Below are 18,178 nucleotides of genomic sequence, written 5' to 3' on the forward strand. Positions count from 1 at the left end.
CAATGCCAATTTAGAAGGCGACCTGAAACAAAAGACAGTCAGGGGCTCTGAGATGTGTGGCCATGGGCAACAACACAATCTCTATACATCAGTTTCCTCATCTGTGCAATGGGAATGATAATGATAGAATCCACCTCCAAGGGAGGATTCAATGAATTAATAGATGGAAAGTGTCTGGAAGTGTGCCTGACACAGAGTGAGCACTCAGAAGTTGCCAGGAAGTTAAAATGATGCTTTATCAAGGCACTTAAATCTGTACTTGTCTCTTCCCGGGATGTTAGCAGCTTTCAATTCATCTTTTGCTTTTGCCTCTTGACACTTATCACAATTGTACATTATTAATTAGTTTCTCCTAAATCTTGTAAGCTCCATGAGACTAGGCTCTGTTTGCCTTCCATCTGTAACCCCAGCACCTAGAACAGGTTCTTGTATGTATAAATGCTCACTGAATATTTGTTGAATGAATTAATTCAGTATGGAAGGAGGACAAGATCCTGGCTTGAATTTTGATCCTTCCCTTGGCCAGCTGTGTAAACTTAGTCAAGTTAACTTACTGATGTCTTATCTCTAAAGAGGAAAGAATAGTGTGATCATTACATTAAGTAATATAATTAAAACTGCTTGGGACACTACGAATCTGTGTACTGATGTAAATTGTTAATTAACAAGGAAATGTGCCGCCAGCCGCGGCGGGTCCTCAAAGTGCAGCAACAATCGACGAGAGGGGGTAGGGAACTGAACGTAAGTTTTTGTATGTTCAAACTAATGTGTCCATCAGTCCATACGCTTATTCCAATGAATCGTTTAGGTCTTTTTTTAAAGCTTCAGATAATTCTAGCCAAGCTTGTATGCTAGTACTATGATACCATGGTTCAGAAATATTTACAGGCAGCATTACATAGGAAGGTTGTTTTAACATCATAACAGAAAAAGTTCCTTTCATAGGCAGAAGGCAAGTACTAAAAATACAATTCTGACAAGTTATATTATATCCTAAGGAACCAGAAGTAAACTCAATCTGTAAATCTCCTATTAGCAAGGCATATGAGGGTGTAACACAAGTAATAACCAGTTGATAAGAATAAGACAATGCAAACTTCCCAAAATGCCAATGCTTATAAAAAACCAAACTATTATCAGTAACAGAAACTGAAGAAATTAGAATGGTACCATTATTATAATTTAAGGTGCACCAGATTTGAGAATTCAAAATCAGATTGGGGAAAATCAGAAGGAAAAAAGGAGGGAAACTTCAAACTTGTAACAGCTTTAACTACCTTTAAACTATGGCCGGCCAGTAAAGTCCCTTGTCCTCCTACATATATTTCAACACAAAAATAGTATCTTTACCAGTCTCATTCTTTCCATTTTTGTTATTGTTGACCTGTGAAATCATTATTTCTAGAACAGCAAGAAGATGTAAAGCTTTCTCAGCTTGGTAGGTTAATATATACAGGTCTACGAACAAAAAACACACTGCTTGGGCAAATTTTTCTTCAAAAGGTTCTATGAACTGATAAAGTTTTTCACCAACGGATATGGCTTCTGTATACTGTCGGACATGATACAGGATGACTGCTTGATTGTAATACAACATACTGTTTTCAAGATCATCTAGTCCATCTATTTCTTCAACAGCCGAGTGCACCTGATTCTTCAATTGGTTAAGTGTCTGTCTGAAACTGTTGTTGTCTGGTTACTTTTGAAAAACTCAGCTACTGCCATATTCAAAATTATTTTATAATTGTCTTTGTTTATATCTTGTAGGCAGGCAAGATGTTGCAGACAGACATCATAATTTCCAGCTGTAAAAGCCTGGAAAGCACTGGTGGACAACTCCTTCTCTTGATCAGTGATTTCAGGTCGCTTCTTAGATACTTCTTGTCCCATATTTTTTTACTTCTGACTATTGCCCCGAGTTACTATCAACTTTACTATGTGGCCACACTTTCACTCTTCACTCCGGGGGTTCACCTACCGAGATTCAGATGTCCCTCTTGTCAGGTCCCTGGTTCGGGCTCCACTTGCCGCCAGCCGCGGTGGGTCCTCAAAGTGCAGCAACAATCGACGAGAGGGGGTAGGGAACTGAACGCACCAAGGTATGGGATCAGCAAGGCAAGCTTAACAACAAAGCGTAGCCGTATATATACCCCTAAAGCAGGGAATTTGCTTAGTCATGCCTTATCGGCATCAGCTGGTTGATTGGCTTCTCGGCTTAGTCACGCCTTATCGGCATCAGCTGGTTGATTGGCTTCTCGGCTTCTCCCTCAAAGGCACCAATTTCCCCTCCAGGGTTGCTTTTCCTAGCTTTAGGGAACAACCAGGGACTCCCAGTAACTGAGCAGGTCCCTGGAGCGATTTGGCCAAAGGCCATCTCCTTTTTTACGTTCATACCATAAAGTCCAGGATGCATACCAAGGAGAGTACAATCGGGCCCTGAGGCTTATGAGGGTCTTAATGGTGCCTTCCTCAGAGGGCAATGCTCGCCACAGAAATGCTCCTTCATAATAATTGTAATTAATTGGAGTATAAAGTTCAGCAACAGATTTCACATATATTCTGATAAACCAACTTTCTGAGAGATGTTGCTGAAATGTGTATAAAAGTGAAGTAAATTGTCTACATTACTTAGTACTAAATGCAACATGAATAAAATGAAGGAGCAATTCACAGATTTGAAAGGTATGTACAAATTGGATAAATTCCTAATTTACAAATACTGAAATCTATGACAATAAAACCATTAGAAAAACCAAGCACTATATTTTAAGCTAGTCATTATACTCTGCCCATAATGCACTGCTGCAACATTAAATCACTACTGATGAATTAGAATTGGGAACTCTTTTGGCTAAGACAAGAGAAGCCCAGAAGGCAACATGACCAATGTGGGGAGGCAACATGTATGTATGGGATTCCCTGATGGGTCAGGCACTGTGCTAGGCTTACTGGGTATATAGCACAAGATTCCTACCCCTAAAAGGAACACAGTTTGTCACAAGAGAGACAGGTTACAGTTTCTCCAGTAAGTCCTGTGGAGGTGTCATTCACCAAGGGCAATAATAGCAAAAGGAAGCACATATAGGTAGAGAAAATAAAGGTGGAAGAATAGCAGGGACTACGGAATTTGTCTGCCTAACAAAGGAAATAGGCCATTTTTGGTGTTTTCTAAATTCAAATACCAGCCTCTTTGAAATAACAAAGAAAGAAGAATAGGGAGAGGGAGAGGAAGAAAAAGAGAAGGGGAGGGGAGGGGAGGGAAGAGAAGGGGAGGGGAGGGAAGAGAATGGAAGGGAAGGGAAAAATTGAGAGAGAATAAATAATTCTAGTTTAGTGGTAACTGATGAGGAAGAAGACCAACCAGGAGATAGGATATAAAAGTTATCTCTTCAAAGTTCTCTAAGTCCCCAAATATACTCAAATTGTAAAAATTAACATTTAGGATTATCTTCATTGAATGATTATTCTGTGTAGACAAATTAGAAAATACAGATAAGCAAAAGGAGGAAAAACCAGATGTAATTCTATCATCTGGAGATTGCCACTGTTAATACTGTGATCTCTCCCTCTTTCTCTCTCTTGATTGATTGATCAAAGGATTGATTTTTGTTGTTGTTGTTGGAGGGCTAAGGGTTAGAAACTTGTTTCAAACATTTTCATTTGTCTTGTATAAAATGTAAGAAGGGGAAAGACAAAATATTACCTGAAACTCATCACCATGAAATGGTCACCAAACTATTACCTGTAGTTTATCTCATATGTAATTTTAATGTGTATTATATAGATTAAATATGTAATTTTATATAAGCAAATTGAGATATTTTTCTGTAGGAACATGAGTTTTGTTTTTGTTTTTTTTTTTTAAAAAAAACAAAATGTTTTTTAAAACATGAGTTTTATTTTAACTTGTTTTTATCTCCTAACTCTAACTCTTTAACCACTGTGGCGTAAAATACCAGCTGTGTTCTCATTAATCACTGCATGATATGCAGCATTATTTATTTAAACAATCTTTTATGTTGGATATCTAGGCTAGTTCTGATTTTTTAAAAATTTAATTAAAAAAATTTTTTTTATTTTTCACACCTCTTTTATAACTGTTTTAGGATAACTTTCTAGAGGGTGCGCACAACTCGGAAGGTAAACCATTTGCAATATTTCTGATACATGTTGTTATATTGCCTTTGGAAAACAATGTGTATCCTTGACAACATTAGATTATATGATTTCTTAACCCTCCATCAATTTAGTAACTCATTTGTCTATTTTAGTGTAATTTAAATTTATATTTCTTAGATTACTACTGGGTTGAAATTTGCTTCATTTACATTATTTCGTTGAGTAAAATTCCTACTGATGCCTTTGGTTTTTGTTAAATTTTCTCACATTGGGAAATATTTCAAACACTAGAGGGTATAGAAAAATAAAACAACAAATACCTGTTCCTTGAAACCTTCCACCAGCTCTGTTAAAGCACAACATTTAGCCATAGTTTTTTTTTTTTTTTTTTAAAGGAAACACCACAGATAGAGTAGAAGCCCTTGGTTTATCTTGTCCTGATACCATTTCCTCAGTCCTTTCCTTCCTTCCCAGTTAACCAGGATCCTGAATTTGGTGTTTACATTTTTCCTTGTATATTTTTGTGCTTTTACTTTAATATGCATTAATACAGAGCAAATGTTGCTAATATTTGTGATATTTTCCCAAGTGGACAAATTAACTTGTTTATTATCACTGTTGTGTATTATACTACTGTATGACTATAATATCTTTAATGTTTCTGTTATTGATTTGATTGCCCTTAGGTTGTTTTAAGGTTTTCACTATTTCAGTGTTGAAAAAAAATATTCTTATACCTCCATTCTTCTGCATATATGTGAATATCTCTCTAGGGCATATACTAAAAATGGAATGCCCAAATCAGAGTCTGTGTATCTTAAACTTTACTAGATTTTGCTAAACTGCTTTGAAACTGCTTTACAAAATGGTCATACCAATTTATAATCTCACCAGTAGTGTAAGAGTTCTCCCCTTTCTCCATAGGCTTACTGGCATTTGGTAGTATCAAAATATAAAAATTTTGCCAATATTTTGGGTTTAAAATAGTATCTTATTGAAATTTACCTCCTTCTGATTATAATGGATGAAGCATTTTTTTCTTTTTTATTGGCCAACTTTTCTGTGAATTGTATATGTTTTGTCCATTTTTGTTTAGTCATTTGCCTTTTTTCTATTTTCCTATCAGAATTTTTACTGAAGTTGTGTTGCACTTCTAGATTAATTGGTGAAAATTTAATTTTCAATAAATATACTGAGTCTTCATTTAGATATATCCCGAGGTTCTTTTATAGGTTTATTGTTTTTGTTGAAATTCTGAAAGAAATCTTTTTTTTCCCGTTAATGTCTTTGTTTGGTTATTGCTGATGCATGGAAATAATACTGATTTTTGCATTTTGCTCTAGAATTCAACAAGCCTGGTAAAGTTATTATTCTACTAATATGTCTATCAATTCTCTTGAGATTCCTATGTAGACAGTCACCTTGCCTGCAAAGGTGAACAGTTTTTAAGTTTATACAGTTCTTACTTTCATGGTGTTGTCGTTCTGCTTTGACTTTTAGTTCAATGTTGAATAAAAGCAATGTTAGCAGGTTTTGTTCCTGGCTTAATGGAATTTCTTTAAGGTTTCTTTGCTAGGATTGATATTTGCTGTCAAGATTTGATAGATGCCCTTAGATTAAGAAACTTCCCTTCCATCGCAAAGAGTTTTTATTTCTTTGTTTTGATATTTAACCATTAATTACTTTTGCATTTTGTTACTTTCTTTTCTGCATATTTTGAGATTATTAAATGTTTTTTGAACTGTTAATGGATATGTTTTAAGTGATTTTACTGATGATGGTCCATCTTTAAATTTATGGGAAAACACTATTGCTCTTGTTAGATGTTTGATATGCAATAAATTTTATGTAGTAAAAAATCATAATCCTGTCTTCTTTATGATGAAAATATACTTCCAGTTTGTCATTTACCTTTTCATTTTTTATGGTTATTTTCACATGTAGGTTTTCAATTTTAGGTAGAAAAAAGTCTATTAATTTGTTGTATTTTAAGTAAAGCTTTTAAAATCATTCTCTATTTCAAATGATATAAATATTCATCTTTATTTACTTCTAGCCCTTTTGTAACTTGCTTTTTTTTTTTGCATTTAGTTGTCTATCTTAAATGTCATTTATCTGAAATTTCTGTTGATAGAGTGAAATGTTTCATAAACATATACATCTTTTTCATAATCTATCAAGTCGATGTATCATTTATTTCCTTTCATAATTTATCATGGTAGTCAATGATAAATTATATCCGTTTTTCAATTGTTGAAACATTATGGAAATCTTGGAATAAAAGTGAGTTGTCCAAGGATTAGTATTCTTTTATATTTTACTTTATTTAAGTCACCATTATTTTATTAAAATATTTTGTGCCTATATTCATAAGTGAAATTTATCAATTTTGTGGACCATTTTAGTAACATTTTGATATCAGGTTTTTAAAAACCTGTACAGAACTGGAAAGATTGATAAATGCTTACATTATCTGAAAAATGTATATAGAAAAAGCAATTGCTTCTCAAACATTGAAAGAATCTAGTCACATAATTTTTTTTTTGGTCATTGTTGGTCATTGCTACTCTCAGAGGCAGTTTTTTTTTTTTTTTTTTAAAAACATCTTTATGGAGTATAATTGCTTTACAATGGTGTGTTAGTTTCTGCTTTATAATAAAGTGAATCAGCTATAAATATACATATATCCCCATATCTCCTCCTTCTTACGTCTCCCTCCCACCCTCCGTATCCCACCCTTCTGGGTGGTCACAAAGCACCCAGCTGATCTCCCTGTGCTTTGCAGCTTCTTACCACTAGCTATCTATTTTACATTTGGTCGTATATATAAGTCCATGCCACTCTCTGAGGCAGTTTTTGATAAACTTAATTTTTGTTTGTTTCTCCCTCTATAGTGTTAATTTACTTACCTATTTTTTTTGTTAATTTTATATATAGGTAAAATATAGGTAAATAATACCAAAAATATAGGTAAATAATACCAATATAAAATTTACTGATATAAATATTTATTTTTCTAAAATATCATCCATGTTAATTATCTCTGGTTTTAATCCCATTTAAAATGGGTTTGCATATTACACAATTTATTTTTTATATCAGTGACCATGTGTCTTTCCCTAATTTTATTTTGATTACTTAATTCTGTTTGTATGCATTTTTCTCTTTTATTTTTTTGACAGTGTTGTCTTTTTCTTTTTTTTTTTCCTTTTTTCCCCCCAAAATGAAAACTAGTACTTGGATTTTACTTATCAAATCACTTGTTTTCTGCTTCCCACATTATTCATTTCTACTTGTCTATTAACCTTTATCTTTTAATTATGTTTACTTTATTGTTTTTATGATTATTTCTTGAGACGTGCTTAATTTTAGTTTTTACTTATTTGATTGTGAAAGCAATTAAGGCTATGAATTTGCCTCAGATCAGTGCTTCTGTTCCAATTCTCCAGTTTTATATGAAATGTTCTCCATCATTATTCAAATGATCTGAATTTATAGTGTTAACTTTGCATTTTCTGCACTTTTCTATAAGATGGAGGACTCAGTCCCCAAGTCTTGGATTTGGTATTTTGCTTTGTTTGGAGGAGGAAAGTGTCGCTTATATTTTTTTGTTGAATTCAAACATTACTGCATTTATATCTATGGCAAAGTGGCCTATATATTATGTGTGTGTGTATAAGATATACATGAAATAATCTTTGCATACAGTTTGTTAGATATTTTAATAAATATTCCAAGAACACCAGCAAAGAATACTTATTTCAATATTCTTCTATTAAAGGCATATTATCAATTATAATATTAATATCTTTTCTATCATATTTTATTATTTCATGCTTGACCTGTAAAAGATGAGAGGAATAATAAAATCTCCCAATTTGAGCGGAGATGTTGGTCAAAGGGTACAAAGTTGCAGTTATTCAGGATGAGTAAGTCTAGAGATCTAAGGTACTGCACAATGACTATAGTTGGTAATACTGTATTGAATATTAGAAATTTGCTAAGAGAGATTTCTGGTTCATTCATTACACACACACAAAAAGTTAACTATGTGAAGAGATGACATGTTAATTAGCTTGAGTAGTCATCATCATAGTAATTATTTCACTGTGTATATGTACATCAAATTATCACGTTGTACACCTTAACATATATAATTTTTATTAAAACAAAATCTCCCATTTTCATTGTGTCAATTTCCTATAGTATCACAGAGTTTCTTTTGCTAAGTAGTGTTATGAAAATAACATATACACATGGTAACATAATAAAAGATGCCAATTAATTTAAAACATGTGAGTTTCCCTTCTGTTAAGGTACTGCCATTAACAGTCCCTTATACATTCTTTCAGAAGCATCCTGCACATACTTTCCTCCATCAATAGAAATATACTTTTAAGACAAAGAGTATGTACATAGACTCTTTTGCACGTATCTTTTTTCCCCTGCTTTAGCAGCTGTATATCTCAGAGACCTTTCCATATCAACATATAAATATCTGCCTCATTTAAAAAAATAGATTTTAATGTCAGAATAGATGTAGATTTGAATGTAAGAATGTACAATAATTATTTGAAGCAAACATATTTTTGGACTTAGGCTGCCTCTAGTTGCTTGTTATTATAAACATTTTTATAGTAAAAAATCCTTGCGTGTACATTTGAGTCTATTGGTAGGTCAAGTTTCAGAACTATAATAGTTGCACTAAAGTTACATACATTTAAAATTGTGCAACATCAACAGACTATACTCCAAATAATTATGACAATTTAGCTTCCAGCCAACATTGGGTGTTTGTTTTAAATTTTTATTATCACTGGGTATCATATAAATCTTTAAATATTTGCTAATATGGTAGGTGAAACATATGTTATCATTATTGTTTAAATTTGTATTTCTTTTTTTTTTTTTTTTTGTGGTACACGGCCCTCTCACTGTTGTGGCCTCTCCCGTTGTGGAGCACAGGCTCAGCGGCCATGGCTCACGGGCCTAGCGGGGCCTAGCCGCTCCGCGGCATGTGGGATCTTCCCAGACCGGGACACGAACCCGTGTCCCCTGCATCGGCAGGCGGACTCTCAACCACTGCGCCACCAGGGAAGCCCTAAATTTGTATTTCATTAGTTACAGGAGACATTGATCACGTTTTACCATTTTTATGGAGCTTGTATATTTCTTCCCTGGACTTTGTATCTATTTCCTTTCCTCATTAATCTAATAAGGTTTTGTGGTTGTTCTAATTGATTTCTAGAGGCTTTTTACAAATTCATAAAATCAGCCTTTATATATTAGATGTTAATTGTTTGGTATGTAATGATTCATAATTTTTAAATCTTAAATGTGGTTTATAACTTTGATTAAATTTTTAAAGTCTTCTTTTTAATTTTTTTTACCTCGAAGTATACTTTATTAGATTTTTTGTGTGTGTGTGTGTGGTACGCGGGCCTCTCACTGTTGTGGCCTCTTCCGTTGCAGAGCACAGGCCAGGCTCCGGACGCACGGGCTCAGCGGCCATGGCTCACGGACCCAGCCACTCTGCGGCACGTGGGATCTTCCCGGACCAGGGCACGAACCCGCGTCCCCTGCATCGGCAGGCGGACTCTCAACCACTGCGCCACCAGGGAAGCCCTAGATTTTAATATGATAAACCCTGATTAGTTTTTGTCTTTATTTCTCTTTTATTCTATTTCCAGCCTTTCACAGTAGTTTGTTATAATAAAATAGAATTTAAGCAAATTATTATTGTAAATTTTATTTTTATCCCAAGTTACTTTGTAATATTTTGTTTCAAAAAAATTGACAATAATTAATTAATTTTGTACGTTTAGTTGGTTTTTACTTGAGTTCACTTTTTCCATACCCTATTTGAATTATTCTAGAGTACTTTTTTTTTTTTTTCTTGCAGGATCTTAGCTCCCTGACCAGGGATTGAACCTAGGCAGTGACAGCTTGAAGTCCTAACCACTGGACTTCCAGGGAATTCCCAGGACATGTTATTATGTTATTTTGAGTAACATCTTAATCAGTCAGGACATTGTCCTAAAAGGGTAGTGAAGGGACTACTTCATGAATCTTCCTTTGAGAATGACTTTAAGCTGCCCTTGCATATAGAAAAAATATGAATGGGTATAAAATCATTGGTTCACATTTTCCCACTTCTAAATTATGTGCACATCAGTTTACTCCCAACTGCCATTTAGTGTTCCTAATGACATGTTGGAACGTTTTCACTTGTAAGTAATCTATACTTTTCTGTCTGGAAATTTGTGGATCACTCCTTTCCCCACCTTATCATTGTATCTCATACATTTTACTGTGATATTTAGGTGTTCTCATTTCCTTCATGTACCTAGACTTAATAAAAACTATTTTTGTTGCAATATTTATTTATTTATAAAAGGTAAGATTTAGCTAATTTACACTGCTACTGCACTCCCTTTGTCCTTATATTTCTATCATCTATCTATCTATTATCTATCATCTAACTGAACATTTCTTACTTTCACAGTCTATCAGCTTTAATCATTATCTTGCCAACCTTCTATCTAAGGTAAAGACATTAGTGTACTCTACTGAATGTTTTCTGTTTGCTCCTCCAGATCTAGTCCCCTTTCTTCTCTACTCTATGTGTCCCTTATTGACCATATCAATGAGCTTCCTTGATCTCTGGCATCATATTGGGTTTGGCCATTGGAGATTGGAGGATAGCAAGAGAGGGAGTTTGGAGTATTTATTTTCCCACCTGCCTCCCTGCTGGGTCATCCACAGCTTGGCTGCCTCACTCTACAAAAAGCCACAGCTTTCCTTACAGCTGTTCACCCCCAGGTTTCAGCCACTACTCCTTCCCCTGCCCCTGTAGTCCTAAGAGTGGTAATTTCTCCCTAATATTTCCAAAACCTAGGATTTGTCCCCATTCATTGCTGGGTTTAAGCTTGCTCATATGTCTACAGAAACTACTTCTCAGTCACCCAGGTTGGGTGCCATCTGTTTTCTTTTTGGATGAAAGTCCCTGTGCTTTCCTCCACCTTTCTTCCAACTTTTCATCTACCACTTCCCAACAGCTATAATTCTACCTTCAAAATAGTTTATGTGACCAGAATTAAGTCTCTGTGTTTGCCTATTTGTTGATTCTCGAAGCTGAAAACCAATCAACAGTGTTCACATTGTTATAGCTGTGTAAATATGATTCATTGCAGAGTCTGTAGTTTGGTCTGGTGGCATTTCCTTTTCTTTATGCCCATTGGCATCAAATGGTATTAGATACCATTAATTTTAAGATTTCTATTATTTATGTACCACTAAAAAAGGAAAAAAACCCTCTGCCAATTAAATTATGACCTGCCATCAATTGTAAGATGTTTCTTGATTTCAAGGAAAAATTGTTCATCTTATAATTGATGAAATACTGTGGTCAACTCTTCCCTTGCCCTCTTGACTTGTTCTTGAGCAGTTCTCAGCCTGGAGTCACAATCCATTTCACAGCCTGCATTATTTTTCTCATTCACCAACCACATGTCTTCCAACTGCAGAGGAGTTATTTCAAAGTTGTATGGTATAGTATTTAAGAGTACAGACTCTGGTGCTAGATGACCTGAATTTGAAACCTGGAACCACTTCCTATTATCTGTGAGGCCATGGAAAGTTACTTAACCTCTCTGTGTTTCAGTTTCTTCATCTAATAATTAGAAATAATAATAGTGCCTAACTCAATGGTTTATTTTGAGTATTAAAAGGTGTAATGCACGTGAAGTACCCAGAACATGTGAAGTACCTGTCACACTGTGACTGTCCTTGTTAAAGATAATGAAATTGCCCTGTGAGTGGTCTCCTTTAAATGCCCCTTACTGCTTGGGTCTCAAAGCATCCCCAGTCCTCCTCCAAATGGTAGAAGGGCACACAACAGGGCATTACTGTTTGCCAATTAAATATCTTCACCAGTCTTTTCTTTCTCTCTGCACCTTGTCTCCTCTTTAAATACACAATGAGCTCAAGAGTTGTGGAACTGAGTCCTACAATTTCCTTCGAAAAGTTGCATATACAGATTTGTCACATGTTGACTTTGTATTTGATATCTTTTTTAGAACCTCAGTCAAAACTAAGACGGGAAGAGTCCAACTCTAACCACCTGTTACGACTATGTAATATACTCCTTGGATCTGTCTTCCTTGACATTTTGTTTATTATATCCATTTCATTTTTCTACTTGATTCTTAAATAATTTCTCACACGTCTCCTACTTTTAAAATTCAGTTATTTTTCCGCAGTATTCAATCTGCCACTTACTGCCTTCATTGTACTTTTTTGAATTATAATTTAATTTTTCTATTAGCTTTTTGCTATACCTCTGTGATTTTTTAACTTTTTTTTATACAGCAGGTTCTTATTAGTTATCTATTTTATACGCATCAGTGTATACATGTCAATCCCAATCTCCCAATTCATCGCAAAACCACCCACCACCCCGCTTTCCCCCTTTGGTGTCCATATGTTTGTTCTCTACATCTATGTATCTATTCCTACCTTGCAAACTGGTTCACCTGTACTATTTTTCTAGATTCCACATATATGCATTAATATCTGATTTTTATTTTTCTCTTTCTGACTTACTTCACTCTGTATGACAGTCTCTAGATCCATCCACATCTCTACAAATGACCCAGATTCGTTCCTTTTTATGGCTGAGTAATATTCCATTGTATATATGTACCACAACTTCTTTATCCATTCGTCTGTTGATGGGCATTTAGGTTGCTTCCATGACCTGGCTATTGTAAATAGTGCTGCAGTGAACATTGTGGTGCATGTGTCTTTTTGAATTACGGTTTTCTCTGGATATATGCCCAGTAGTGGGATTACTGGATCATATGTAATTCTATTTTCAGTTTTTAAAGGAACCTCCATACTATTCTCCATAGTGGCTGTATCGATTTACATTCCCACCAACAGTGCAAGAGGGTTCCCTTTTCTCCACACCCTCTCCAGCATTCATTGTTTGTAGATTTTCTAATGATGCCCATCCTAATTGGTGTGAGGTGACACCTCATTGTAGTTTTGATTTGCATTTCTCTACTAATTAGTGATGTTGAGCAGCATTTCATGTGCCTCTTGTCCATCTGTATGTCTTCTTTGGAGAAATGTCTGTTTAGGTGTTCTGCCCATTTTTTTTTAACATCTTTATTGGAGTATAATTGCTTTACAATTGTGTGTGAGTTTCTGCTTTATAACAAAGTGAATCAGCTATACATATATCCCCATATCTCCTCCCTCTTGCGTGTCCCTCCCACCCTTCCTATCCCACCCCTCTAGATGGTCACAAAGCACCAAGCTGATCTCCCTGTGCTATGTGGCTGCTTCCCACTAGCTATGCTATCTATTGATTTTTTAATGGTTGCTTTAAATCCTCAAAATTTCACAGTATACTTTATTTTCTTTTTTAAAATTTTATTTATTTATTTATTTTCATTTTTTGGCTGCATTGGGTCTTCATTGCTGCACATGGGCTTTCTCTAGTTGCAGTGAGTGGGGGCTTCTCTTGTTGTGGAGCACGGGCTCTAGGTGCACAGGCTTCAGTACTTGTGGCACACAAGCTCAGTAGTTGTGGCTCACGGTCTCTAGAGTGCAAGCTCAGTAGTTGTGGCTCACAGGCTTAGTTGCTCCATGGCATGTGGGATCTTCCTGGACCAAGGATCGAACCTGTGTCCCCTGCATTGGCAGGTGGATTCTTAACCACTGTGCCACCAGGGAAGTCCCTTGTGGTGTACTTTAATATTGTACCATTTCACATAATATGTAAAAACTTTGAGCTATATAGATCCATTTACCAACCTCCCCTTCCTCCAGGCTGAAAATGTCATATGTATACATTTATGTATGGTATAAACATCACAGTTCACTGTCTATCATTAGCCTGAAAAGCTTCCTTTAGCATTGTAAGTGCACTATAAAACTATACTAACGAGTTATGATCATAATTTCCAAATGAATCTAAGTTAACTCTCAGATTAGTCAAGGCATACCTTTCCTGTCACTATAATATCAGCAAACACAGAAAAATTACCACAGTCTGTAGCACTTCACAGTTAGAGGCTATTCCAAGAAATGCCCACCAATAAAAGAATGACTACAGAGAATCATTTGGAATCCTCAGAAATGAATATTTTCAGTGAGATGAGAATTGTTATATGTTTCCTTCTTATATTTATATTCCCTCATCATTCTAGTGATAATTTTTCAGTGATAAGGGGAGGATGATGCATTTGTGGCCTTGGGTCCCCATCTTTCATAAGAAGAAATTTTGCTCAAATTCATTTAGGGAAATGCTTAAATACACTTTCTCTGCTAATATTCAGAGTATTGTGCTTGAGTAGATGAAATAGTCTTTAAAATATCTTTAAATTTTAAAGGTATTTGAAGTGTTCATCACATGCCTTCATCTATTTGTATGTATATATGTGGCTTAAAACTACAATTCATCATTACTTCCATGGTTCTGTGGATTGATTCAATTTAGCTATGTGGTTGTTGCTTGGATTCTCTCAGGCAGTTGCAGTCTGATGGCATCTGGGTTGGAGTCATTTGAAAGTTTGACTGAACTGGGTAACTAAGATGGTTTATTCACAGGTGAGCTCATTCAAGGCTGTCCCACCAGAGTGATCACATGTGCCATACCCACGTGTTGCACTTTTCACACAGAATGAGCTAGGGCTAGGTTCCCAGAAGGAATGTTCCACGAGCAGGTATCTCAAAACAGGAAGCAGCCAGGTGGGTTAAAGGATAAGCTTGAAAGTGGCACAACATCATTTCTGCCATATCCTATTGGTCCAACAGTCCATGTGCTTTCATCTTTTGAATAAAGTCATCTTTTGAACTTTGTGTAAACATTCATTCATTCATATGTGTATGTATTTAATATGTACATATATAAATCATATATATGTAATCCATTCATATATATCAATCAAAGTAATAATTTTCCCTTTCCCTATTAATCAAACTAGTTTTACTTATTTTTTTCTCAATCTTATTTTTTCTTGGGTTAACAACACTGTTTTTGAAAGTAATAAAATCACATTTGATTTACTATCTGAATCTGAATAATTCAGATTTTCTCCATTAGGCTAACCTTTACCCATCTCAATTTGTTCTATGAATTTGATATTAAATGTAAATTAGTGCTTTTGCCTAACTTCCCAAATCATTTTTTGGAATGACTGAGGAGACTTATATGGTATCAGCAGACCTCTTAATTGAATGTCAAGGAAGGCAATTCCTATTGGCAAGGGGACCTCCAGCTTCACTGAGAAGTGTTCAATTAGATGGAAAACAGATGCATATTTTTGTCTTATAAACCTCAGTGCAGGTTAGTGGTAATTACTTCGAAGAGCAGGATAACAATTTATGTAATCAGCAGGACCCTATAATTACTAATGCGTAATTTCTAAACAGCGTTTAGCAAAATGAGGCCCATACATACACTTTGTAATGAAAAAAATGTGTTTGACACCACACTAAATTAAAATTTAAATTTGCATATTTTCTTCTAGGAAACACGTGAGCTTCATCTGCTTTATTTTGCTTCACTAACCCCTGTCTACTTTTAGCTCTTTTATAGGATCATGGAAATGCTGAATCACAATGATGGCTGAATGGCAGCATAAGAACCAGTAGGGGAGAAAGACTTCCTTCCTTGTTTTCTAGGGTAATATAAGAGATGATTTGGAATGTTACATCTAGGCAACTTGTTTCCACTGTGAAATTAATATGATGGTCATAGAATCATTTAATTTAGACTCTAAGTGCCAGCAGAGAACTTAAAAATTGTCTGTACTTATCTCTTTATTACAGATGTAAAAACTGAGGTCCAGTAAAATAGGACTTGTGCAACAGCAAGCACTCAGTTAGTCCCAGGTCTGTGAAAAATCCATTTCATTAGCCTATTTGGGCCATATAGAAGTTTTGTTAGACAATAACACATACTACATTAGCCCCAGGGATACTGGACATTTCTGTAGCAAGTATTTTGAAATTTACTTGTCCATATGCACTGCTAGCAGGTGTTTAATAATAGTAGGTCGAAGTAGTAGTAATAGTAGGTATAGCATCTCCTGAAGATAATTTAAGTTCTACATATTAAGAAAATTGAGCACTAGTTATTGACATTTTCTTTGTGAAAGACCATTGATGAAATTGTACACCTTGATGAATTCTTACCTACAGTTCCTGAGGTCATGTCAAGAGGATTACCAGCCTCTTCTTCAAAGCTCTGGACCTGAGACACCAAAATGCATCAGTCTCATTAGAAATGCTTTCAAAATAAATTCACTTCATTTATTTAATCAACATATAATGAACACCTACTAGCTACTGCCAAGAGGATTAAACATGATTTCTGAACTCAGAGAGCCAACAGTCTGCGGCAGGCAGGTGGTATGTACAAGGCACTCATAACAAAGATTCAAAGAAGGAAGGGAGTTAAGAAGAGGGAAAAGGAACGATCACTTCTGGGTGGAAGGAATAGAGGCCCTGCCTGGAAAATGTGGTATTTGAACTAAACTTAAATAATATTATTACTATTAACCTAGAAATATTTTTTTGTTCCTAAAGAGCTTTGACTATATTTGGAGCAAGCAAGTTATTTCCCATATTTAATTTTAGCTCTCTAAGGGATTTATTTACAACTTGGTAAATTTGTGGAGAGCAATTCAGGAAATTTCATAACTCAGTTGCTATATAAAGCTTAGCAAGCTCAAAGAAAATTTGATTTTCAAATTGAGAGAGTAGAATTTATTTTAAAAATTCTTTTAAGAAATTAATGAATATTACCCTATTAATGAGAATAAAATTGTTAAAACAAAATAATAATTATTTCTTTAAAAATAATAACAGCTTTCTATAGAAACTTGATAAATATAAAAAGTTAAAGAAGGTAAGAAAATGGTTACTGTTATTATTTTGGAGTATGTCTTTGCAGATTTTCTTTTAATACATTAATTCTGAATATAGTAACGTAGTCAAATTTTCACTCAAAATTTGGAGGGACCTTTTTTCCCCCACATCATAAAATTTCTTTGAAAACATCATCTTCAATGAGTGCACAATAGGCCATATTCTGAAGGTACATTAATTTACTTAACGATTCTCCTAACGTTGGAAAGTTTTCTAAATTTTGCAAATAGAAATGATGCTGAGATGAGTATCTTTGTACAGAAGAGTATCTTTGTACATAAATCTATTTCTACATGTCATATTATTTATTTGGGATTGATGTCTGAATATTGAAGGCTGAATCAAAGGATGAAAACATTTTAAACATTGTGGTACATATGGCCAAAAATTACCTTTAACCCAGGAATAAACAGAGGACTATGAGGATATAGCTCAGCAATGTAAGAAGAAATATTTATTCCCTCTTTTTAATCTTTCATCTCTTTTTTCACAGAAGGTACTTTATACTTGTAATTGATTAAACATACTTCTTAACATTATTTTTACTGGTTTTGTAACTCAAACCAATGTACAACATATAAATTTTTCAGTATGATAAGTAAATTTTTTCTCTGTGACCATTATCCTGGAGAAAAATCCACTTAGCGCAATGTAAAGTACCTATTCATCTATTAAAAAAAGGCACAAAACCAAAAAATTCCCAATAATGTAAAATGGAAACCAGGTGTATTCCTGGGTTATTCCACCTGGGCCAAACTTATTAATTCAAAAAAAAAGGAAATAATTATAACGTTTGAAACATTTCTCACCTAAACAAGATGCTGACTGGCATTGTTTAATAATATGGGTAACATTCTTACATAGGAGTTCCAGAGAGCAGGATCCTTGTATGTCAGCAAGAGGGAAGGTTAAAGATGTTATATTGTAGGTACAAAGAAGCATCCTAAGAGAGTCCACAATTACAGAAGTTTCATAAGTATTAAATTCTCATAATATATTTGGGAATTAAAAAAAGAAAGGAACAGACTCAGTTTAACTCAGTAAAATTAAACACAAAAATGTTGATTTTTGCATTAAAAATCTATGTACAACTTGGTTGGAATCATAATTTTGAGAA

At 34.6% G+C, this 18,178-nt stretch overlaps 1 protein-coding gene across 1 annotated transcript in view; it reads right to left on the reverse strand.

The window, feature by feature from the left end:
• The window catches only part of ITPRID1 (ITPR interacting domain containing 1), a 194,520-nt gene that overhangs the window by 68,131 nt on the left and 108,211 nt on the right, over positions 1–18,178 (reverse strand). Inside the window, 1 exon segment of the mRNA XM_059073973.2 lies at positions 16,311–16,384. Within this exon segment, the coding sequence (XP_058929956.2) occupies positions 16,311–16,384 (74 nt within the window).

The sequence above is a fragment of the Kogia breviceps genome, chromosome 9 (genome assembly GCF_026419965.1).
Source record: "Kogia breviceps isolate mKogBre1 chromosome 9, mKogBre1 haplotype 1, whole genome shotgun sequence".
NCBI classification, from domain to species: domain Eukaryota; kingdom Metazoa; phylum Chordata; class Mammalia; order Artiodactyla; family Physeteridae; genus Kogia; species Kogia breviceps.